This window comes from Sinohyriopsis cumingii, chromosome 12, assembly GCF_028554795.1.
Source record: "Sinohyriopsis cumingii isolate HCF-2022 chromosome 12, ASM2855479v2, whole genome shotgun sequence".
Lineage (NCBI taxonomy): Eukaryota > Metazoa > Mollusca > Bivalvia > Unionida > Unionidae > Sinohyriopsis > Sinohyriopsis cumingii.
Window position 1 is genome coordinate 54,663,951 of NC_142972.1, and position 26,589 is coordinate 54,690,539.

Genomic DNA, 26,589 nt, shown 5'->3' on the forward strand with positions numbered 1-26,589 from the left:
TTGGAATTTGTCACCATCACATTATGGCAGCATAGGGTAGCTGCTTACTAGTGGGCCTAGCAAACTTAACTGACCTTCATCAGGTCATGAAAATCGATAGGAAGATAATTTTATCTCAGAAATTGCAGCTATAACATTCATTATGTCCTTATATCACTGAGAGATGAGATAAAACTGCAGTGTTCATGAACTTATAACATAGGCTAAAAGATTATGAAATATAGTTTATGTCTGCAACATTATAGCCTCCAAATTTACACTATTACAAATACTTAATAAATATCTACAATTTTATGCAACGAAACTATTCTATTCTGCTTTCATATTATCTATTACGAACTACTGCTGTGCTGTATGGGGCTCGTGCACACAAAATAATATTAAAGGTATTGAACATGAGTGCTACACTTCACCAACATACCTGCATTGCAACCCTGACATTAGCTAAAAGTTTATCACCCACTTGAGAAATGTATTGTTATTATTACATAAATGAAATTAGTTTGAACCTAACAAACAAATAAGTTCATGACATATGTTGTTGTTGTTGCGGGGTTCTAACGCCGTTTTTCAGCACATGATAGGCTATGTATGGTGGCCAGTATTAATGGTGGAGGAAGAACCCAGGAAAACCCCGAGAAGAACCACCAACCTTCGAGAAGCTACTGGCAAGCTTTCTCACATACCCACATTGGCCGAATTCTAGACTCGAACCCACGCAGACGGAGGTGAGATCGCAGTGATCCGTAACGGAGAGCGCTTTAGACCACTCAGCCACTCTGGGCCCCTCATGACATATGCAATCTATTTATGATAGTCTGACATCATACAAAGCATGTTCTTTTTAATGCTGACAAATAATAATGATGTGCATTTTCTTTCCTAACAAAGTTATGTCTGTACATAACCAATTATGTATATAATTTTTGCACGTTAAAGAAGGAAAATGGTTTAATTAGTTGCAAATTGATGGATAGTTTTAATTATGTGGTAGTTTGGTTGACATTTACATGGAAACTGTTCAAATGACACAATGTTCTGTATTTTTAAAAACTTGAGATTTTCCAGCCTATGTTTATGCTGGATAACCATTTTATGTATGTGTCCATTGTTGCATACTTGTTAAATTTCAAGTTTAAAATAGACGTTTTGATACTGGATCAGGGATAAAGGATGATTTAATAAGTAATTTTTCGGTAGAAAAAGAAGAAAGTTGCAGTTAATATGAGTAAATACATTGGGCAGTTAGGGTTTATTAGATAGCGCAGCTGTAGGTATCACGTTACCAGTTGTTTTTTCATATACCTTGTTGCTAACATTTGGTGAATGGAATATACTTTCTATCCGTCTTCAGCAGGCACATCACACTGTCAGAGATAACAATGTTATATTGTCAGTTTGACAAAGACAAAACCAGGTACTGTATTGCATTTAAGAGAAACTCTGCAGGAACTTAACAGGGTAGAAGTTATCCATTCACAAGAGAGACTTTTTCAGTGATGTATATCACATTGTTAAAAATAAAAAACGTTTTTATACCTGTTAGAAATTAATCTCTTTCATTATGTGCCAAGTGACATGTACATACCCCACTGTCCTCAACCCTTTAACCCACATATATGTATGCCACTGATCCCCAAATCCAGACATGATGTACTCCACTGTCCCTAATCCAAAGTGATGAAGGGTAGAGTTGAAAAAACAATGTAAATGACTTTTTTTTAAGAATGAGAGAAATGCTTAAAACTAAACTAGCTTGCAAATAATTGTATCAGATAATGTAATGTAATGAAACATTGTGGTGCTTTCAGCAGTTACAAAATGGGAGGAAAAATCATTGCCATGGATGTATTTAGGACCTGAAAATTGAAATTACACAGATAAAGAATAGCAGCAGCATGAAAACTACACGTTGGACATAAAAAAATCTATTAACTTGACTCTCTAAATTTGATGATTATTCATTTTAACATTTCTGTTTCATAAACTTAAGTGAAAACTATAAATGGTGTCTTGTGACATGTCCAACCCAATCTGTGACTAAAGTTTTAACATGTTGATTGTGATGGTCAGTATAGTAAGATCGGTTATTGGTGTTTCCATTGTCACACAGTCGCTTTACAGGTATATGCTTTCAACGACATTGCAAAAATTATAAGAGAAAGATGTCATTTGTCTCTTATATTGCATATTTTGATGAACCACCAGAACGTTTTTATGCAGTGGCACTAGATGAAATGTTTCCATTCATATGGAAATACTAAATTTCTGGTATATTTTAAAATGAAGTAACTTGATAAACTTTTAACTTGTGAGACTTTTGAAGACTATATGTAACATGAATATTAGGACTTCAAGTTCTGTACCATCTGAAGAATACATTACCTTGAATGGTGTTAAGTTCAATAATTTGTGTTTTTCTGTTTTTAATAAAAACAAAATATAGATAAAAACAAACTTAGCATGTCAGTATATGCTGATGGAATCAAAGACTAGTTCAGTGATCTTCTCACCAGTATCAGGTTTAAGATCATATTGTATAAAAATGATTATTGCATTTATAAAACATGGAAGAAAATATTTTGTTGTGAAATCTCGTAGGCTTGAAGAAATTAAGTTGAAAACTTGGATAACTTTAGTTCAAATGCACAACCATAGATCTTACAAGTTTTCCCTGCTAGGTGCACTTCCCAGTGTTGGTACTTTTCTGAAGAGTCAGTTGGTCAGTCTGATCAGTTATGATGAAGAGTTTGAAGGGAATAGACCTAGAAATTTTGTCCACAGAAATTGATTTAAATGTGCATGTGTTCAAGTGACATACGAGTGATTGACATATAAGTTTCTAGGAAAGTTGTATTTGCAAACAACTGGTTATTTTTTAAGGCTTTACATGGGACAGAGTATTTGTTAGTAATCTCAAAACCTGTGAAATGCACAGTCCGTTAAGGGAACAAATGTTTGGTCATCATGGTCAGCTGTCCTTTATATATAGGTTTATTATGCTGGTAAAGAAAAGATGATTTTTGTTTGTTGTAATTTCAGAGTAATGTACATATTCACTTTGAAGTTGAGTCCAGCTGCATACTACACAGACCAAGATCTACCATCACATAATGCGCCAGCAAAATTGAGACTATACAGTCTATTATGAAGAATCAATAGAACAAAGAAGACCCTCATCTGCTGGTGGATTATTTGATGGCAGACCAGTGTCTATGTTGTTTGCAAGTGGACTCGACCGGTGAGTTTATACAGAAGGTCTCTGCCAAGGAATATTGTAAAAAAAATTGAAGAGGGTGATGTTTATTCAAAAAATTTATAATTTTTTTTGATTATCATTGCAGAAGCAGATGTAGGTTTTGATATAGAGCTGGCTGATTTAGACTGGGCCCAGTTGGAAGAAGAGGTACTTGGTCATGATCTAAGGCTGGTTTTCTTATCACACTAGGAAGAATTAAACTTGACATTGTTCTCTCAAAATCTTTTCCACCTACTGTTTGTACTCTGCATCAGAGACGAGGCAGAGAAAATCAACTTGTATTTTAGCTTAAACTACTTGCACGCATTTTTTTACTTGAAATATTTAGTTTTTGTCATTTTTAGTTCAAACGGTCACCTGTTAGCTCAAGTTTATTACTGTTGTTTCGCCTATGCTATTGGGAAGTCGACCATGAAACTTTTCAAACACATTCATTTATAGTTGGAGTTGGTCCTGAGTGAAAATGGTGCTCCATGGACTTTTGTAATAATGTCATCTTGAAAATTTGCTCTAGTTACTAATCCTGAACAAGATGGTTGTATTGATATGCAGTCATCTCTAAAAAAATTCTTATTTAGTTGATCCTGCATGAAGATGGTGAGGATCTGACAGCCAATATGGCTCCTACCATGGCCATCTTAAAAATATTGTTATTGCTACTCCTACTGAATGAATGGTCATACTGACATGGAGTTTTGCTAAAAGACTTCTTATTCTATTTGATCCTAAATGAAATGGATATCCCATATACATCCAGTATGGTTGCCATGTTGGCTGTCTTGAAAATCTATCTGCAATAACTCCTCCTGAACAGGTTGTTGTATTTTAAGTAAAAGACATCTTATGGTATCAAGTTGGTCGAAAATAAAAATGATACCTTGTGACATTTTCTTTAATTGAAAAGCTACTTTCTTACAATAAATAGTTGTTCCTGTTTAAAATGGTGCAACCTTAATAATGGCTGCCTTGATTACGGTCCTTACAATGTTAATATGGCTATGTATCATAAAAGGACAGTCATATTGATAAAGTTTTTACTACAACAATACTATAGCAATTTGTTTCTAGTTCTGTATAAAGCTATGGTACTCGGCTGATCTTCAGTATGGCACTATAGTGAGCTTAAAAATCTTATCACTACCCCTTTTGCATAAATTATGGCCTCAACATACTTTTTTTTAATTGAAACTTGTTGCGGTTCTGAATGAAAATGGTACACGTATGACTATCAACATATCTCCACTTTTTTAAAGGGGTTTTGAAATTCAGACCCAATTATCCTTGGGGTCAAGTGAAAGGTCATTACTTGCAATATGGTATTTTAATTGAGCTTATGAACCCACTGAAATGTATACTATGACGTTGATTTTAAGGATATTAGAAGTTGGTTTATGTCTTTCTGATGTCATCAAGGTTCAATGGAAGGAAGTAACAACTATTTTTAATAAAGCATGCAAGTTTCTATTGATGACGGTTGGTCACAGTATTAGCAAATTACTGTTGGTCCCTGAGCTTTAATTGCCTAGTATGTAAAGCAAAAATGAATTAGAATTTGCATGAAGGTTCTGAACTGTATTTTTTATATACACTTGAAAATTACACAACAGTCACAGCTACATTCATACACTTCCTTCAGTAATGCAGCACATTTATTTGTATCTAAGAATACGTAGTAATGGGCAAGTGCTTGTAACAGTACATTATACAGTTTTACTTTTACCCTGTGAAATTTTCAGATTAGTGTGGTCTGCTGGATAAAAATCTTTTCGGGCTTGGTTAGAATGAGCCAGCCATAGAATATACTTCACTCAGTCTGAATCATGTTCTATCTTTTTATACGTCTGGCAGTTTGGAAGAGCGTCTTATGCTATGACCCCCTTCGTCTTTTAACTTTAACTTTTCTACACATTAACTTCAGTTCTGTACCACATCTTTACCAAGTCAGCTTCCAAATGGTGTAAGGAAGAAGCCTGTTAATGTTTGGGGTCAGATGGACAAGGTGGCTCTGTTGGGATAAAAAGATAGTTTATGCACAATATAATTATTTATATATCTAATACCTGGACAAAACATTGTCGACCATTTGCTCTTGGATCAAGTAAAAATGCTGTTGATTTTGGGGTTAAATGTTAAGATCAATGCAACAATGGTTTCATCACAATGACATTAGTTCTGAGTGATGTACCTGGACTTGGTATTTGTATTGTGAAAAGTGTGCAAATATTAGGCTACAAGAAATGTACAATGGTTCTTTGACTGGGATAGTGTTCCTTGACTTCAAGAGAGCCTTTGAGGTAATTGATAAAGAAATTCTGCTGCAAAAACCGAAGTGTTGTAAGTTTGATTATTCTTATTTAAACTGGTTTCGATCATACTGAGAAAAAAGGTCTTAAAAACCATTGGTTGTATTAGCTCAGAAACTGGCACTATTGTCTTTTTGTTGTTGCCATCTCATCTTTCTTATTTATGTAAATGTACTTCCATTAAATAATTGAACCGTAGATGATGCAAACTTTTATACATCAAGTTTAGATACTCAAGTTATCCACAGAAGATTATGCTCAGTTCAAAGTTGCCCATAACAACGCACAGATATCTTTTTAGATCTCAAAGTTGACCACAGCATTATAAGATGGTAATTAATGAAGATGAATCAAAATGTATGATTTTGGGGACATCATAAAAACTACACAAGTTAGGGAACCTAGAATTACCTCTTAAATAAAAAATCATCAGTTAGAAAATATTGAACCTGAAATGTTTGTAGGGGTATCCATAGATGATAATTTACAATGGGATGACCATATTGACACGCACTGTAGAGCACCTACTTTCAGACTGCCCTACTCGGCATTATCAAGAAATATTTAATGTACAGAAAGTTGCATTCTCTGCTAAAATTCATATATTCTTCCAACAGTGGATTATTGTTCAGCTGAATGGGGAAGCTTCATCAAGTCTCAGCGTGACAGTCAGAAAAGGACAGCACACATTATCTTAGATGTGTACATTGATTATTCATCAAAAGACTTGTTTAGAGAAGTATGAAAGAATATATTTTCACAAGGCAGTTCTTGTATAAAATGTCTATATGCAGCTGCACCAGAGTGTCTTCATGCCTTATTGAACACATTACCAATCGAGATCAACATCACATAGAAAATTATGCATGTACCCAAAAAAAATTGCAGGGAGGTGTGTAGGTGATAAATGCGAGCAGTAAAATATGTGCTTCATCAGCACAGTTACCATCTTAAATTGATGCAATGAGCAATACATCTTTAGTGAAAACAGAGAAGACATATATAATAGTTGACTTTATTTAGAGAACCATGAATTGGTACATATACGCGAATACTGTTTATATAGACATATCTAATGTATAGTATGAATAGTATCAACACTGTGTACTCACCCGCTTACATTGAATCCACAATACAAGTGATTCCATCTAAAATATGCACACACAGAGCTTTAAAATATTCATTAATTTTGTCACAGGTCATATTGGTCTGAATTCAGTGGAAAAATATAGCACAATCACGTAACAAATGACGAAGCACATTTACTTTTCAGTATGTCCCAAGTTGGTAAAAGTTAGTTTGCGTTTTAAGCCGCCTTTGGTAGCATTCATAAGCATAAACATTTTCCCTACAAAAAGAAAACTTTCAGAGCACAGTTAGCTTGTTGCAGTCACGTTGGAAAATGCAAAAATCCATCAGATTCCATCACTTTCATTTGAGTTTGGAACTGACTTCCTTTGATGAAAAGTTCTTTGTTTTTATTGAAAGATTGTAATCGGCTTTCTTTGATGAAGGGTGCATGCGTTTTTGAAGTCACCGCTAAAGGACAGCTTTGGAGAACCAAACAAATGCCCATTTCTTATTGCGGCGGCAACATCAAATGTATTGCATGATTGATGCCGATTTTTTTTCTCCATTTGCTGAGTACGTTTTCATAACAATTGGTGCTTCAAAGGTAATCTATTTCCTTTGAAATTTCAGCAAACTATTTTATCTGGGTACATTTCTAAAAAGGAATTGGCCATTGTTTGGACTATTCTAATTACTGTCTGTCCATGCCTATTGAATAAACCAATAAGTAAGATGTAGTTTTTACTTTTAAAATTTTTTTTTGTTTTTTTATGTTTGTGGTAGCAGTGTGATGCTGCCTTCCACGCATGCGTCCGAAAATTAACAAATGGTCAACAGATGATAGAGACGCAGGTGTTCAGGTTTGATGACAGGGATTATGACATAAAATGTGAGTGTTCTGAAGGATTTAATTCTGAGTGAAAAGAAGAGGAATTTTACTTACCATCCACATACAAATGTCAGTCTTTGTAAATATATTAATTATTAGCAAGTGGCTGAAAATCCGATGAAATATAGATTACGAGATAATACTGCATCCGGTTGATCTCCGTTAGCAGAAATGTCAACAGCAAAAAAGCTAATATTTGACAACATATAGTACTCATGCTAGATGTCATGATAAGCAGATCATAATATAACAATGTACTGTTTGGATGGTTTGTCAATATGGACAAAGAATTTGTTTATGTAACAATAGATAAATTTCAGTGCATTGTATATCCAGTTTGCGGCTTCCTTTCCTTTGGCCTCTGAATTTCTGCACTCCAAACCAATGGTTGTATATAAAAGTTTTAACAGCCAACATTGCCAGTAAAGAAAAAATCGCCACATGGTATGTTTTGCTGCCAATAAGGAAAAACGATCCAAATATGCGACATTGGCAAAGACCTACATGATTTCAGAACCATCTTTTATGCGTTATTTTTTTGTGCTTTTAAGAAGAAAAAACTACTTTTTCGTGTATGAGAAAAATACATACAAAATTTAAGGAGCCACGCCACGATTGTCTTGTATTATTCATGCATGATTTGTTCCCCAAAATGATAATAAAGTTTTTATGTTTTTTTTTGTACTTTTAAGAAAGAATTTTTTTGTGTACAAGACCACGACTGCGTTAAATCCAAATTCGTGTTATAACGGAGTGTGCTATAGCGGGGTCATACTAGATCTATCATACTGAAGTTATTAAATCAATATTAATTACTATTATCTTTTTTATGATGCGGATTGCTATACTTTTCTCAAGAGGGCCTCGGAGGAGAATAGTCTTAGAATAACTAAGTCACTCTTTAAATAAAGGATGATGATAATGGTGATGATGATGATGATGTCACCTATTAGAATTGATTATTACTCTTTAGATTGCACCATATTCTGTAGCATTCCTTTACTGACATATAATTATGATACATATTTCTTTAATTTCAGCTCAAATTAAAAGCATTATCAGATGGTAAGTAATTTAAATAAGAAACATGTTTTCTTCTCAGATATCTGCTAAAAAGCTTGTTATTTATTTTTGTTTTTAAGAAACGTGTACGTGTCACCATTTGTATAGTACATTCTTGATGACTGTATCAACATTATGGAGTATAACATTGTTACTTTGAACAATTCAATTAGTTCAGGCCCTTCTTTAAGTCTTGTGTACCTCATGAAGACTTTGCTATTAATAGGGTTAAACAGTTATCGATATATCGATGCATCAGTACTTTTGCTGTAACAATACACATCGATACCAGAGATGGAGAAGTGATACAAAATGATACAGTATGCAAGTTATTTTAGTCTTCAGCAATCACGAATAATTATTATAAGTTTGCCTTGTTCCTCTGTAAAATTATAATTATAATTCATCTGAATCAGCATTTGCAGTCACAGGCACTCATTTTTATTAGTTGTTGTTGTAGGGTTTAATGCCATTTTTCAGCACATGATAGACTATACATGGCAGCCAGTATTGATGGTGGAGTAAGAATCCGGGAAAACCCCGGAAAGAACCACCGACCCATGAGGAGCTACTGGCAAGCTTTCTCACATACCCACATTGGCTGAATCCGAGACTCAGACCCACACAGACAGAGGTGAGATGGCAGTGATCCATAACAGAGAGCGCTTTAGACCACTCGGCCACTCGGGGCCCCTCTTTTGTAAAATCAAAAATGAGCTTTGAGAATACTCACTTGCCATCTACAAATTAAAACAAAGTCACCTGGTAATTAATCTGCCCCCCTTCATGCTAACTATATAAAGCCAGCAGCATGTTCAGTATATAGGATACATTCCAAACATGTTCCACATGTTTAATGAAGTACTTTACTCATCATTTAATAACCACTTTTACGCAAAGTTTCTGTGTTGAATTGTATCTTGTCTACTTTGGACGATTTGAAAGCTACACTCGAGTGGTCTCACTGTGAAATGTGTTACATGTAATGCTTATTGTTGGTTATTGCTTGTTCCAGTCCAGGTTAAACAAAAACTACCACTCAGAAATTAATGTAGCTTATTCCTTGTGTGAAAGCAGGAAATATTTGCAACAGAGACTTCGTTCAAGTCATTAACTGATATGTAAAATACTTAAAAAGATTTGTTGTCAGGGTGTGCAAAATTTGTATGAATTTGTGTACTTGGAGAACTTTGATGTGGGAGAACTGCTGCAGATTAGTTCAAAGTCTGGCATATGAAAATGTGATTGGCGACGTATACAATTTTATTTAACCTTTCTTGTTGCAACACGTTTTTCTGGTAAACAGCTGTTTACACATTTGGGTTCTTCAAGCATGACATGAATGGTTGTTAAACTAAATTTGATTTTAACATTCTGCTCTGGAGCAAGCATTAGTTTGAACCTATCGCGAAGGAAATTTTACAAATGTGTGTTTAAAATACGGGCTACCTATAGGACTCAAAATGTCTGATTCTCACCGTGGTTCACTGAAATTTTGTTGATGATAGTGATGATGACAGTTTTGAAAGTTATGAAGTATATTTGCTTATTGGAGCTGGGAATGTTTTAATGGAGATACCAGTGAGTGATTTACAGGGTTGCATCTAGGACATGCGATTGAGCAAATCGTCCCACAAATTTAAGGTTTCCCATAAGATTTTTAATCCTTTGTGGGCCAAATTGAACAAAAAATAAGAATTGTGCATATTTTTTAGGTAAAAAATGCGTTATTTTATTATTTTTTTGCTGAAAAATTCCTGGTTGTCACTCTCGGCGAATATGTTGTATTTGTATAGTTGTAAATATGTCACATATTTCTGTGTGTCATGTGCTCAATTCTGATTGGTTAATAAGAAAGGTCAGAAGAGCACATTTGATATAGGCTGGTTTGATGGGACAACATGTTAAATGGCAAAATCAGTTAAAATTCTTGACACTTTTTCATTATTTTAGCAGTAACATGTCTAATAACATCAGGGTGCAGAAGTTTCTGTCAGTAGGCACAATGACAGTTAACACTTCCTCAGGCTAATCCTGTATTGGATGATGCTTGTGATGATGTGCTTAAAGATGGAGGTGATGAAACTAAGGGTCCATCTAACGCCTGGAGAAAAAGTACTCTTTCAATTCAGACTGGAAACAAAATCGACCATGGCTGGAAATGAATGAAGAAAATGAGATATTTTGCAGATGGTGTGTAAAAACTAGCAAAAAAATTCTTTCACACTTAGAAATGCTAATTTCAGGACATCAGCCCTTTAGAGACATGTTGAATTACCAGCTCACATACAGTACATTCAGGATTTGAAACGAAGTGAAAATCTTAAAATACGTGCATGGCAGCTATCATCAAGAAATTTGAATCATTTATTCATGCTATATTAGTTGCCTGTTACTTGGTGATGGAGAATATTGCTTCTCTAAAATATGGCTCACTGTTAGATTTTGTTGACGGTGTTGATGTTGGCAACATGAGAGTAAGAGGAAACACAACATATTCATCAAGGGGTTTCTGTAGACGAATTTCAGGCAAGTTCTTTTATTTACATTTTTTCTATTGAAATTTAGATGGAAAAATGGTAGATACTAGGAAGCAACCAAGACATGATCATTTAGGTTCCAATCCGTGCATATTTTGAGGAATCCCTGTGTTACTAAACATAGCACCAAGCAGCGTGATCGGCCAATGAAATTGCATTTGGTAGCTTGTCATCATAACTTCCTGTCAATGTTTAATGGTGCAAAACATTTTTATTTTGTAATCAATCTGGATTATTGGTACCTGTTTCTTTTGTCATGAAATTCTTTCCTGTCTGGACAGGTCACATTTCAGTATCGCTGTGATGTTTTTTTGTTTGTTTGAAATGATGATACAGTCGCTGTTGTTTGAATAATTTCCTGAGCATGTATGGAGTCGCTGTTGACATCGTGATACTGTACATTAGTCAGAAAAATCCCACTGCTTGAAACTTATATAATGCTTTAGCAAATCAGTTACTATTATTTGCTCTGATGATCATTGCAGTAAATGACATTGACCCTGGTCTGCTTATATCACAACTGTGCATATGTAGGGACCCATCAATGATGTATATAATACCAACATTTTTTGTTTTTAAAATTATCGTATACAGACAGGCATAATCACTTCATTCATTACTATAATTGAATGACTTTAATTAACACAGAGAGAGAGACTGAGACTGAGAGACTTTAGTGCCATATTATTTTAGCATTTAAACACTTTGATGGCATTTCTTACAACAAGGACCAAATTATTACAAGGCAACATTTTTAGACACTCCATGGTCTTAGGTTAAGGTTCTTGCAGAATTTGCATCTAATTTTGATAATTTTACTTTGTTTTTTAACAATATATTTGTTTTACATTTCTCAAATACTTGTAGTAATAATAGTAAAATAATAATAATATAATAACAATAATAATAATAATAATAATAAAATACTTTGGACTTTGATTTATCATTGAACTTTATTTTTTTCCATAGCAACAGATAGAATCAGAGTTAATGCAGAAAGTACGTTGTAGTCCATTCATTAGTATCTTAATTAATGAGAGCACAGACCTTTCAAATACCAAGAAGCTGGTCATTTATGCCAGAATCATTGAACCAACCATGTTTGTTTCTACAACTCATTTTCTTGGTAATGTGTCAGTGGAAGGCCAGTCACACACTGCTGAAATTTTTTTAAAAGAAATCCAGTTCTTGGCAAAGAAGGTGATTCCTCATGGAAAAGTTGTTGGTTTTGGCAGTGATGGGGCATCAGTGATGACAGGTCACAAAAGTGGTTTAGCAACGTGGTTCAAGGAGAAAAGCCCTCACTTGATCAGCATTCATTGTATGGCTCTTAGATTGAATTTGTGTACCCTCTCATGCATCAAAAAACATTCCATACCTCAAGGAAAGCTTTGAAGGCACAGTTAACTCATTCAGCCCCAGCACTGTTATCAATATCACTGCTGTTATGCCCCAGCAGCAATAAGCTGTGTCTAGCTGCTTGTGCCCCAGAGAGTTTTTACCTGTTTGGAAAATTTTGTGAACATCATGCACATGCATTCACTCTTACCGTAATTTCTCTTCTTATTCAGTCCTACCCACTTATGTCAACAAACTGCCTGTTTCGACTAAAAAGCAAAGTCTCGGTCCCTTGGTCTACTATTACTACCAAAATTGTCATACTTATGTCAACGTCAAGATAAAAATTAAACGTATCTGTCGACAGAAGCCCTTGGTCCCAGCTTGAACAAATCCTTTGCCAGTTCCGACCCATACTTTGTTCAATAATTAGTTGATCTTGCCGCCAGGCTTTAATTTTCCTGCCTAATCATTTATGTTGGCAAGCAGCCAGTTTCGACCTGTACTTTATTCAACAATTAGTTGATCTTGCCGCCAGGCTTTAATGTTGTGGTCAGATAAAAAATACAGGCTTTTGTTTGGTCCTATAAAGTTGGTCTCTCATGGTGACTTAAATAAAAGCAATGAAATCAATCTTATCGATTCTTGTATTTTTCAAAGTGATTCGTGATTAAAAGTTTTTTGTGGCATGAAAGTTTCCTTTTCAACTTTATATTTATGATGGCTGCCAACAGCAGTGTAAAACACGGATTAAATTTACAGTCTCTGGAAACTAAATATCTGTCTGTTAAGGAAGTTGAGGGTGGAGCATCTCTCAAAGATGTCTGTGAAGTTTTTTCTCTTAAACATAACACGCTGTTAGGATGGATGAAAGCTGCTGAGACAGTAAAGAAAGACTACATTGAAGGTGACTGCACTCCCCAAAGGAAGAAGCAGAAGACTGCTAAATTTGAAGATGTGGAGGAGGCCACAGCAAAATGGTTCAATGAAACCTGCATTGCACACTCCACCTTATCCATAGATCTTGATATGATCATTGAAAAAGCGAAAGATTTTAGATTTTGCAAAAAAATTTAAGTGTGGAGAGATTTTTTATGCAATATAACTCATTGGTAATATCAGAAGAAGCACATAGTCACTTGGAAAAGTTGCAGTGTCTTCTCTAGAGAGAACAACTATCAAGGCTGAAACAGAAGCAGCTTGCATGAAGTTCAGAGATGCATGTACTCTTGTTATCTCCCATGCCCACTTGTTGTTCTAACAATATTTAATTTTAATTAATTTAAATTTACTTTAAATTTTATTGTAATGTTATGCATTGATTATGCTGTAGATAATAATCTCAATTATGTGTATATGTATTTTTCATTAAAGTCTTTTACTGTTACATGTATTTGTATTTTGAGAGAATTCATAACTTTTGTTATCTCCGGGATGTATTTTAAATGTATACCACTTGAGCTGACATTGTTACAATATTTTATTGTAAGAATCATTTTCTTTTAATACCTCATTAACATGTGTCAGTGTATACAATACTATGCCTTCATCAATCATATCAGTCTCATATATCTTGTTCGCTTTTATGTACTTTTCATGATGACTTCTGTAACTAAATACATGTACTGTTTCAACCAACTTGTTGACAGGTTTTCATTTCCCTGTGAATAGCCCCATCCCCTTGGTAGCCTCAATAAGATGGGAACAGACTGACCAAAATCTAGGCCAGTTTAAGTACATGTACTTGAAGCATGTAAATAACAACTATGCAACCATGCGCTAATGCCGACATTAAATATCGTAGTGAATGTTTTTCATATCAGGATGTGACCGATGCAATATTTTATTGTGGATTTTATTACACAAAGGTAACCAAAATGTCATTTGTCAGTATACAAGTGTGTTTCGCTGGTTTTGTCTTGACGTACTCAAAATTTCCATTGTTTGCTCAAAGTGTAAATGCTACTCCCTGACAGCAGGTCACCCCTTACTGACGAATTTAACTCATCTTTTTCAGACCCCCCCCCCCAACACTTATCTTGACATCCGCCTATGTTGACAATATTTTCTCGGGCCTGTCTACATAAACGGGTAGGACTGTATCCCAAACAAATCCACAAATTTTTCACAAATTATTCCAAATTGTCTACACAGTGATGTATTTTTTCCCCCTACTTTCACAACTTATGCACTGTTTACAGAATGACGTGGGGGGCCTCAAATGGCCGAGTGGTCTAAAGCGCTGTCCATTACGGATCACTGCTATCTCACCTCTGTCTGCGCCGGTTCGAGTCTCGTATTCAGCCAATGTGGGTATGTGAGAAAGCTTGCCAGTAGCTTCTCGTGGGTCAGTGGTTTTTTCCCAGGTTTTCCCAGGTTCTTTCTCCACCATTAATACTGGCCACCATGTACAGCCTATTGTGTGCTGAAAAATGGCGTTAAACCCCACAACAACAACAACAACAACAGAATGATGTGCAGCATTTTTAGAAATATGTCGTCAGCCCTATCATCAATGCTATCAGGATCTTCTTCAATCTCAGAAACTTCTATGTCCAAATCTATATTTCACAAAATATCCAACTGTTAAACATATCTTTCCTCTGCTTCCTCAATAGTTTCAAGATGAAACCGGAGAAACTCCTCATTTTTGCTCTCATCGTCATTAAAAATCACTCTTACACCCGCCATCATTTACGATTTTTCATGAACAGAACACATGTATTGAAACTACTCTCAATTAGTAACCCTTGGCTTCTGAACAATTCAGATATGCACAAATGAAAGTAAAATCATTTCTGATTGGTTTAATATTGGTCTGATTCTTTGGGGAAAAAACATTTGTAACCAATCAGAGTTTGTATCTAATACACATTCAGCACGACTGGAGACAGGATCTGCCATTGAATGCAATAAACAAACCACAACTACAGGCTGGATTGGCCATTGAATGCAGAAACCGGATCATGCATACAGACGTGATCGGGGACGAAAGAGTTAAAGACCACTTCTAGTTTTTTTTTTATAAATCTGCCAATAGAACAGCTGATTCGAAGGAAATCCAGAATGTTCTGGACAGTCCTCAACTAAAAGTCAGAGAGGTGCATGCAGTTGGATGGATGGTATTTTATGATGCACTATATGTAATTTTTCACAGCTGGGGGGCTCTGGTGAATTATTTCAAAAAGAATAAAAAGACAAAGGATTGTCAAGGCTTGTTGAATAAACTCATAGACTACAGATTTGTGGCATGCATGAATATTGTTATGGATATCATACCTCATTTAGCACAGCTAAATATGTTTTTACAGAAATCTGAATTGGATATAGCAGCTGTGTCATCAGCACTTGATTTTTTTGAATTCTACCTTACAGAAAGCAGACATGGGAAAATCATGTCACCAGACCTGTATGACTGAAAAATTGAAATTATCTAAGGAATGGAGACAAAACTATAATCACTTACAATGGTATTGAACTCCAGTTACACAGGAACACATTGAAAAAGTTTCAGATGATGTGTCTAACCTTCACCACGAGTTTGTTACCAATTTGCAGGTGAAGATGGCTGCAAGATTTCCAAAGAGCAGCACACAAGTGGCAACATCATTTTCATGGTCTATGTAATCTCACATTCCTGTCTTCTGAAGAACAAGAAATGTATGGTTATGACAAGATAAAAAATCTCTGTGATCATTTTGGTCAGGAGAAGAAATCAAGAAGCTTTCAGCCTCCCTTTGTGTGACCCAAAACTTGTTTTGACAGGGTGGTCTCTTATTAAGACTATCATTAAAAGAGAAATGTACCTTAGAGACAGAATGTGCAGACTCTGGCAGATTGTACATCAGCATCATGCAGACACATTTCCAAATCTTTTTAAATTAGCATCAGTGGTGATGGTCATGCCATAACAAAACCACTACCGGTACATGTATGATGGCTAATCGTAGAGCACCAAGGGTGAGAGGCTCCATTTGGGGTGAGTGTTGTATGCACACATAGGAAGGGTAAAAATAACAAGCAAGTTGCAAATACAAGTCGGCATGATTAATATGTTGGTATTTAAAAAAAAATAACAGTCATCTACTTGTTGTGGTTCTCTTTCTTTTTTTCCACCTAGCCGAGGGTAGCTTCAAAATGTGCAGAGCTTGCCGACTCGAAACAGTCGACTGCTCAAAGATTGTTTTGATGCATATTGGAGATTTCAAGGTGTCTAGGTGATAATTGTTAATAATATAACTTGTGGGATTTCTTTGACAGGTGTGTTCGGAAATAAAATGCAGCCATCTGGATTTCATTAAAAGAGCACACAATGTACCGAACATTTAGCACCCACAATCAATATTTATCATCTACAAAGAGGTTTATTACCTGTAGAACAATAACTATGTTTAAACCTTTGTATATAATGCCTCAGGGATAGGGGTTTGTTTTGTTGTACAATGCCAATGAATTTTACTAATCCATACCGACTCTCTGATGTATTGTCTAATGAGATAAGCACAGGTCATGGTTTCTAATCAAAGCCGTAACTGTCACACCTGTTTGAAGTGGTTTCGTGTGTAACGATGTCTACATTGACAACCAGTCATAATTTTGTTAGTCAAATCAAGCTATTAAAATATAAAGTATAAATAAAATACCCACCACAGTGACTATCAAAAGTTTATATGCTGGATAGCTGTCATTGTGAAACAATATTGTTCGTACTGTAATAATTTTGATGGATAAGTTTATCATGCATTATGTAACAAGCGAGGAGGCACTGCCTAGTTCGTGGAGTGATTCTCCTTTGCCGAAATCGTCTCGAAAGAGGCCAGTAGGCCGTCCACAGAAGCGACCTCAATTTAATGATTCTGAGGATGCATCACAAAAAGAACCGCCTATGAAGAAAGCTGCTTTAGATGACGAGTCTGATTATCTTGAACCCGAGACACTGATGTACTTTGATCTTGTGCCAGGGAAAACAGTGGATAAAGAAGGAACGAAAAGCGTTCTGATTCGTACCACTGGAGCAGAGAAGAGACACATTACTGTCGTTTTAGCTGTTGCAGGTTCTGGCGACATATTACCCCCAATGATTATTTTCAAGTGAAAGAGGCATCTAGATCTGAAGGCACCAAAAGGGTGGATTATCACTGTTCAAGAGAAAGCATGGATGGATGAAATGCTAATGATGCGATGGATTGAAGAAATTTATTTGCCGTTCACCTGAAGAGAGTGATCACTATTAGTATGGACTCGTTCCAGGCTCACATCACTGATGACATGAAGAAACGGTTGCGGCGCGGAAATGTTGTGCCAGCAATAATACCAGGAGGCTGCACATCCAATTGCAAACTTTTGATGTGAGCATCAGTAAACCTGTCAAGAGCTACCTCCAATACAGCTGGACAGTATACATCAGGATGCTACGAATGCATTAAAATCATCTAATGAAAGCAGCAACAGATGGATCAAGACAGCCAGCAAACAGACTGTATTGGACTGGGTTGTAAATGCCATGGACACATTGAAGGAAAAGCGCACAATGATAATGAAATCTTTCAAGGTGTGCGGCATCAGTGTCATACTGATGAGGAAGTGAAAACACGCTTATCAGAAATAACAAACAATTAAACAATATGGATGATGATAGTGATTCAGAATTTGTGGGCTTTTCACCCAAGGACCTAAAAAAGGCTATTGACAAGCTACTTGATATTGAATAATATATTTAAATATATTACAGCATTAAATCATATTTCTCTTCATTCTTTGATATTGCTATTTATTGCGTATGGCTTAATATAACAGTGTTTATATATCTATCTATCAATCTATCTGCATACATACATACATATTTACATACATACGATTAAAAAATTCAAATGATATTAGTTCATAGAAGTTCATGATCACAGTAAATAATTGGCGACCAAATGAAGCAAACTTTGTATCAGTTAAATTAAAGGCAAACATTGTGAATTTTACAATAAAACGATGCAGCAGATCTTCCTAGATTGTATCTGAAAACATAAATTGTAGAAAAAAGTATAGCAGAGAAACGTCCAAAAACTTACAAGGCATTTAAATATTATATCCCCCCCCCAAAAAAAAAAAACAGTGTCCAAAAACAAATACTATTATATACAAAAGACATGAGATTCTTTAATGGTTAGTGTGTTGATAGAATATTGTTATTAGAAAATTTAAGACTTTGACTCTTTTTGAAGACATTGAGGTTTTCTTGCACCATACTGGAAGGCCCCCTTTATGGCTACCTTGGCCCCTTCTTTTGTCAGATTCGTTGGGGGCAAGTACCCACATTTATCAAATCCTAGATGCAACCCTGGAGTCTGAAAATGGTATTAATACGAGTGAGATACACTTGTTAGTTGGACAAAAATAAATGGCATGATTGTCAGTCTCCCTTTGAGTGGTATTTCAAAATGAAATGTAGAAAGGGCAGAATTCTGAGCCTAATTAAGATATGGAAACTTTAAAAGTGTAATGTAATTTTCATTTTTTTAATGAATCCGTTTAGTCCTGTGGATAATGTTAAAAAACCATATAGTCATATCAGGGTTAAGATAAACTGAATAAATAAGGGTAAACAAATTAAATTAATAAGTAGAGATGTTTATTTCAACACCTCTGTCTGCACAAGCAGACGGGCTAAAAATCCTAATAACAGCATGATGGAACAGACAAGAAATCTGGCTTTGAGAAGGATAGAGATCTTCCTGGAGATAAAATCCTGGCACCATCTTTCCTTAAATTGTACATGGGGAACATATTTCATCAAGTCATATGTGTAAAAATATGTATCATAAAGCAGGCTGTGGATCATGAATCGTATCGATATGCAGCATATGTGTATCATTTCACCCCTGGCGATTAATGCATTGATTTGTATAGTAGTTATAATATTTTTATATCAATAAACACCTGCTATTATTGCATTGCTATTTTTCTGATGCTAGTCCACAGTTCAAGGCTATATAATTCTCTTCTCCAGTTAGTAAGTGTGAAGTTCGAATTAAAAATCCCAACCCCAGCCTGACATCTTACTGAACTTATGTCATTTGGAATATTGTCCTTCTCTGTTGTTCCCAGTGCCACTAGGTACTTGGCAGTTTTCATTATACGAATAGTCTTATGGCATACATGTTGTTTGTCATGTGCATTTCTGTTTTGTAATTGTCATTTTATTTCCAAGTCCTTGCATACTATTTGTTTCTCCTTTAAATACATTATCTGATCTCATTAACATTATAAGCACTACTCTCTGCCAAATCTAGCCATTTAATGATCTCTCCTGATGTTGATTGTACCATTATCTTACTATTGCAACCATTCTGCAGACCACCTGAATGGAGCTTGTGGACTACCAGTAGTCCATGTACCCCAGTTAGTCCTAAGTGAAAATCATGCGGCTTGGACATCCATTTTGGCTGCTGCAGTTCCAAAGTTTCTTATAACTGCTGAATGCATGGTCATATCTAGGGGTGCAAAAAGTTTGTCCGAATTGAGTTTTCTATGGACAAGTAAATAAAAAAGTTCTATCTTCATATAAAAAACTAACTTGTCCATTCTTTGTAGGTAAATTGAAAAATAGTGAAAGACAGGATTGTTAAAACTTTTATATAGATATGTGACATGTCAGTGTATAATTGATATTTTGAATTAACTTACTTTTTCTGTACAAGGTATGTGCTTAGAATACATAAGTGAAATAAAACAACAAAGTTTACACAGACATTAATTAATTTGATGTTGTTTCATTGTGGTAAGTCATTGTGTTGAGTTGAAAACAATGAAACAATATACTCTGAAAAACTGTCACCAACACAATTTACATTTGGGTTTAGTCCACATTGATTATGAAATAGAACCTAGATCTAATGCTGTATCTCCCTCTCTTTTGCTTGGGCCTTATTGTCCCCAGTTGTGTCAAAGACATTCTGATGAAAGTTTGCCTCAAATGGCCAAGGCTGAAGCTTGTTTGTACCAGGTTGTGGTTCATGCTGAGAACTCCGTTGCTTGGCATTATCTCTTTGTTTAACTAATGCATTACATTTTCTGTTCTTTTGAAGACATTTTAACTAGGTCTGTTGGCAACAGTCCTCATCTGACTGATTGGATACATCTGAGTGTACTGCGAACATTTAAAAAAAATATGTTTCATTGAAGAAAATAACTGCTGTGGAGGGTGAAAATGTAAAGAGCAATTCTACCAGGGTCTTCACTTGCATGTATTATATAAGAGGTCTCAGAAACCTATAATCGCATGTATTTGGACACCAATTTTGAATTTTGTGACACAGAAAATCACTTACCATATTTGCCGGCCTATAAGTCGATGAGTATAAGTCGAATCAACAAATTTGGCAAATTTTCAATCCTTCATCTATATACAAGTTGATGCTGTGTATAAGATGAGGCCAGATCAATACCTCAGATTGTGTTTTTTACTTCGTTCCACACAGCATCGCAAATTTTATCCTATCTGTAACTCGGTAACCTTTCCAGTCAGGATTGTTAAATGTAATTAAAAGTACCTGATTTGTTTCACTTGAAGTATTTTAATTGTATTTTGTACTTTTAGCTACATATAATGATGCTGACCCAAAAATTTATTGAGTTGTAGATGGGATAAAACTTGCGATGCTGTGTGGAATTTTATTATAACTTGAATTTCCATAAATGCTAAAAGTGTCACTGTATGCTATATCAGATTACCAGCAATAGGGAAATTGCATCATCAATACTAAATGCTTTTTCCATTTTTTGTGGGGGGGGGAGAGATACAGAGAGAAGGATGCAAACAGAGAGAAGGATGCAAATGTATTCCATTTCTTCTTGCACCTCATGATCAAAATAAAATTTCATTTAACAGATGCATTATACTTTCTGTTGGCGTGAAGTCATTTAAACTTGGTCCATTGGCAACAATCCTCATCTGACTGATTAGATTTGTCTGACTGAGTATACTGCAAAGACATGTTTTAATCTGGGTCAGACTGAGTATACAGCAAAGACATGTTTTAATCTGGGTCAATGAAGAAAAATCTTTGACACTATTGTGAAAACTGAAAGTGTGAAGAGCCATTTCTACCCGGGTCTTATGTACATAAACTGTTTCACTTTAGATTCAAGTGGCCGAGAGATAACGCAAGGAATATTCACATTTGGTGACATCATCAAAATGCACCCATTAACTCAATAACCCTGGAGCTTGGCAGTATGCTGCTACCTCCTGCCACGTAAACATGGCACCAGGGGTTAATGAGTTGACAAGGATTTTGGAAAATTTTTACAATGTCAGGGAATGGCTAAATTTGTAATTTATGTGCAGTGTTGATGCACAAGTGATTAAATATGCAAGGAATATTCAAATTTGGTGATGTCATCAAAATGCACCCTCTTATTCGTTAACCCCTGGAGGTTTTTGTCGTTTTCGCCTGAAATGCGAGAAGGAAACACATTTTGGGGGCTATTTTTGAATACATCCTAATACATCGACTTCCAAGGGATTTCCCATTAGTCTAATGTCTAGTTGTGTTAGAAACATAGTTTTCCATTGGTTATTTTGCTTGCACATGAGCAGAAGGGTAAAAGTTTAGTTTTTTTGTTTTTGCTTAACAGGCCCATCATTTTCATATCAAGACCACTCTTTATTCCAAATGCCTACTTTATCCTACTATTTGCAAAGGTTCACCTGTCTGTGTGCAGTTCAGACCAGTCTGCCTTAGATCTGAGGCCGACAAATATAAAATCCAGACACAAAATCGGATTCTGACCATGGGTGAATTTTGAGTGAAAAACAAACGGGGCCAAACAATTAGGTTTTTCCCTCTGTATTTTGTAGTGCAACTAAAATGTCCAGATTGTTTGATAACATTGTAGAGCTGTATTTGTCTACCTTTCTATAATACCACCCACTTCAGTGTATCATACATGACCTTGATGCTACAGAGGTCAGCAGTAGGCTACTACCTCCTGCCACGTAAACACGGCACCAGGGATTTAATGAGTTAACAGTATTTGTTTGACTTGGCAGAGTACATTCTGGCAAGAAGCACTTTCAGATTTGTAACAATGCTGCTGCTCATTAGATATGACCTCCATTAAAAAAAAGAGAAAAACTTTAAAACTGCTGTTTTTAAAACCTGCTATCCAGAATTTTGCCAAATTTGATTGAAAGCTCATTCTTACGTAAAAGTCTTTCAAGTTGAAAAAATTCATACTGATGTGAATTTTAAAAATGCCTGCCAGTATGAAAAATAGACCTTTTCAACTTATGCAAGACTGCTTCATGGAATTTGAGTAGAGTTGAAAGAAAATATCCTCATCTACAAGTCTTAACAATTGCACAAATATTGCCAATCCAAAGTCTAATACATACACTATTGCTAAAGATAGAAACAAAAACCCCATTAAATGTCATAAAAGCAACAGTATTTGTCTGACCAAGTTTGACATCACTTGGACATTAAGGGTTTTCACTTTTATGCACAGGATGCCAATTTGCCAACTAATATGGTTGCTGTTACTTGAAATTTCTTTAAAAGACTTCTTCCTTGAAATTTTCAAAAGAATTGCACCAATTTGACAGCATTTGCATTTACACCTTTCACATACAGTACTGATTTAGAATGTAGTATGGCCATTGTTATACACCCCCACAAGATATAAATGACCTTTTCACCAGTATAATTTTGCAGAATTTGCAAATGGAATCCAGTATCCTGACTTAAAGAACTTTATACTAATAATACTGATTTGCAATCAAATATGGCTGCCATTGCTACAAATTAAAAAACAGTGAAATGCTTTTTTTTTTTTTTAAATCGCTTCACAGAATTGGAATGAATTTGACATAAAGGAACTTGGCATGAACTGTTAGAAAGTGATTACTAAAAGAGGATGTGGAGGTGCACCCTGTCATCTGCTGTGGGGATCTAGTTACTGCCGGTTCCGGACCAGTTTTGCTACTGTTGTAACCTGTCAGAGGGAATTGATCTGGCTGAGACATTTGTTCAACTAGTCACTTAATTTTTAAATGAACTTGGTATGAACCCATTTCAGTATTGTACAATATTGCTGATATGACATCCAGTAGGTTGAAGATGCCAGACAGTAGGATCCAACTGACCCAGGTCTTTCGGTTGACCACTCTTGTATTTGGCTGTTAGGGAGATTTCAGTCCATTGGTCCACTTATTATTTTTGGTTCCTTGGGACTTTATTGAAATTGAAGTCAAAGGAAAATAACATGGTGAAACATGCAACATCACAATGATACACATATCCCTTGATAACGCGCACACAATGGAGTCCAAAACATAGACCGCACTATAAGCAAGGCGCGAGTTACCGATAATAATTTTTATAACATGCTTTTTCTAATGAAGTTGTTCATTATTCTGTTTAAATAACATTTAGTTTCAAATTATCCAACATATGAAAGATTTTTCCAACTGGTTTCAACAACCATCACGTGTGCGCGAAAAAATCTGTATTACATCATTGCTTTTTGTAGACTTCAACACTACAGATTACACCTATGAAACCATAAGTTCATATATTTTTCATTTTTACAGAATATTTCCAAGGAAATAAATTTTTTTTTTTAAAGCTTGTTGTTTTCACTCTTTGTTGTGTTACAGTTTATTTGAGCCTGAACAAGTAACATAAGAAATTGGTAGTATGAGAGAAATTGGTACGAGAGAAATTGGTAGTACGAGAGGTCCCAGGTTCAAATCCGGATGAGCCCCCGATTATGGTTTTATAGAATCAAATCCAAAAATGATCCAAGAATAATTCACGAATAAATTTTTGTACCTCCTAATAACAAAATGTTCTACTGATTTCAATTTCGAATCCTGACGAAGAATACTAGATGGAAGTCGATGAGGTATGGTGCAATCTGTGGTGTTGAAGTCTACAGTCCCTTGTAGAGACAAGAATTATCACTCTGGTTTTGGAAATCAAAATAAATTTCTTTTAAGAACTGTCTTTGGTTAAGAATCTGACATGAGCACGTGTATTTTCCAGAAAAATAACAGAATTAATCCTTTTGAATCCAAGTAATTCAAAATAACTCCAAACAGCACAACATATAACTTCCAGTTTAACAGTCCAGCTTCTACTGAGAATAACTCCAAAACAGAGGTTATATCATCTCCTAAACGTAAACAAGGGGTCAGGTGATCATCTTCTCGAAGGTTATAGAAACCGTGTACCTGCTAAAGGTCACATACACCCAGTGTGACCCTGACAAAATCAATCATTTTACTCTTAAGAAATAAAAAAAATAAAAAAAATTGTTTACATCTTAAACACGAAGTCCCATCATGACCTCGACAACAACCAATCATTTTAAAATAAAGATAGAACTTGTTTACATGATTGCCACAACTTTTGAAACAAGGTCAGGATTTAGATCAACACCTGGTGATTTAAACTAACAGTCAAGGTCAAATTATTTTCTGAAAAAAAGTATCATCTCTAGTGAATAAATTTACATTACAATATTATGTAATGAAAAAAAAATGGACAAACAATCGAATTGAAATAAATATATATTAAATCAGCTATATATTAAATCAAATATAATAACAATTTATTTAAGTACTGCCTCCACTTGGCATAAGTGACATTTTCATTGATGAAAATGGCCTTACATATCGTAAATTGCATTGTACTAGGAATGTCGTTTGGAAAGAAAATGTAAAAAAAAATGTGTGACCTATTTTTTAATTTGATATTTCAAAGTGTTGATAAAAATGTCCAGGTCCTATCTTCTGTTTTTGATGATAAAATGAGTGATACATCAAAGTTTCTGTTGCCAATTGTGATCGCAATTTTCTTCAAGTTCAACAAAGAGGGATCGATTTTTGGGATATTTTCTCGTTTAAAAAATGGGATCCACGCCTGACCCTGCATTTTAAGTTGGTTCGCGAGTTATCGAGGGTGTGGTTTATATGACTTTGAAATAATGCCACTATTGTGTATGTTTGTTTACAAAAGTGGAAGGTATTTGTGTTTCATAAACAGATTTTTAATTCATATGATGATAGATTTCTATAAATATGCTTTGTTTTCCTATTTTCAGAGGATTTTCAGAGAGCTGTTTGGAATGGCAACCTTCATTTGGTTCAGCAGGCACTCTCATGCAGTGAAATATATGACATAGAATCTTGTGACTTGTCTGGCAAAACACTGCTTATGACGGCAGCTGACAAAGGTAGGTACTAGTTTGGGCTGTGCTTCATGTTCTTGCGATGAAATTGAATGCATACCACTTTAGCATATTCTAGGTTTACATAAGAAGGAAGCAAATCATGCGTTTAGAAAGGAATAAATTCTTGTAGAGCCATAATTTTCTCCTTTCTCGCAATTCTGATAAAGTACACTTCAGGTATAGATGTGTTTTTTTTTATGCCTGCCATAAGGTAGAGTCTATTGTGTTATGATGTTGTCTGTTGATCTGTCTGTTATCAATTTGGTTTCGGGGAACCTGGGGTGGGGTGGGGCTGAGTTGTCTAAAGTGCTTGCTTTACCAATGACTGCTATCTCATCTCTGTTGATGTGGATTTGAGTCTCTGGCCCGACCTATGTGGGTATGTGAAAAAGCTTGCTTGTAGATTTCCTTAGGTCATGGAGAGTTGTCCTAAATTTTCCATTTGCCAGTTATACTGGCTGCCATGTTTAGCCTATCATGTGCTGAAGAATATCATTCAACCCAGAACAACAACGACTAGTTTGGTTTCCTCACAGTAACTTAAGCTGTTGATCATCTATTGTTACCAAACGTTGAAAATGGCTTGCACTTGTTGTAAAAAAGAACTCTTATCAGTTTTAGGTTGAAGAGCTCAAAGGTCAGAATCACATACTGAAGCAAGGGAAATCATTTCAGCACGATGACACTAGAACTCCACTGTATACATTTACCAGACTTGAGGATGGTATGTTCTTGGGGTATGGAAGAACCCTATTGATTTTAGGTCAATATTAGGGTTAATAATACTGATGGAAGGAAAATGGTTTTTACACAGTAACTAGTTTGCTGTGATCTGCATCTCCCAAACTTTATGAGTGGCGTGTGTTTGGGATAAGGAAAAAAATTATTGATTGCAGG

The 26,589-nt window shown here is 35.3% G+C and overlaps 1 protein-coding gene across 2 annotated transcripts in view; it reads left to right on the forward strand.

Moving 5' to 3' along the window:
• LOC149786479 (uncharacterized) overlaps positions 1–26,589 on the forward strand; it is a 106,822-nt gene that overhangs the window by 22,565 nt on the left and 57,668 nt on the right. For both annotated transcript variants that reach the window (XM_089976934.1, XM_089976935.1), the window contains 3 exons: positions 3,345–3,406; positions 8,563–8,587; positions 25,564–25,695. In XM_089976934.1, the coding sequence (XP_089833060.1) occupies positions 3,345–3,406; positions 8,563–8,587; positions 25,564–25,695 (219 nt within the window). The remainder of the gene's footprint in view (positions 1–3,344; positions 3,407–8,562; positions 8,588–25,563; positions 25,696–26,589) is intronic.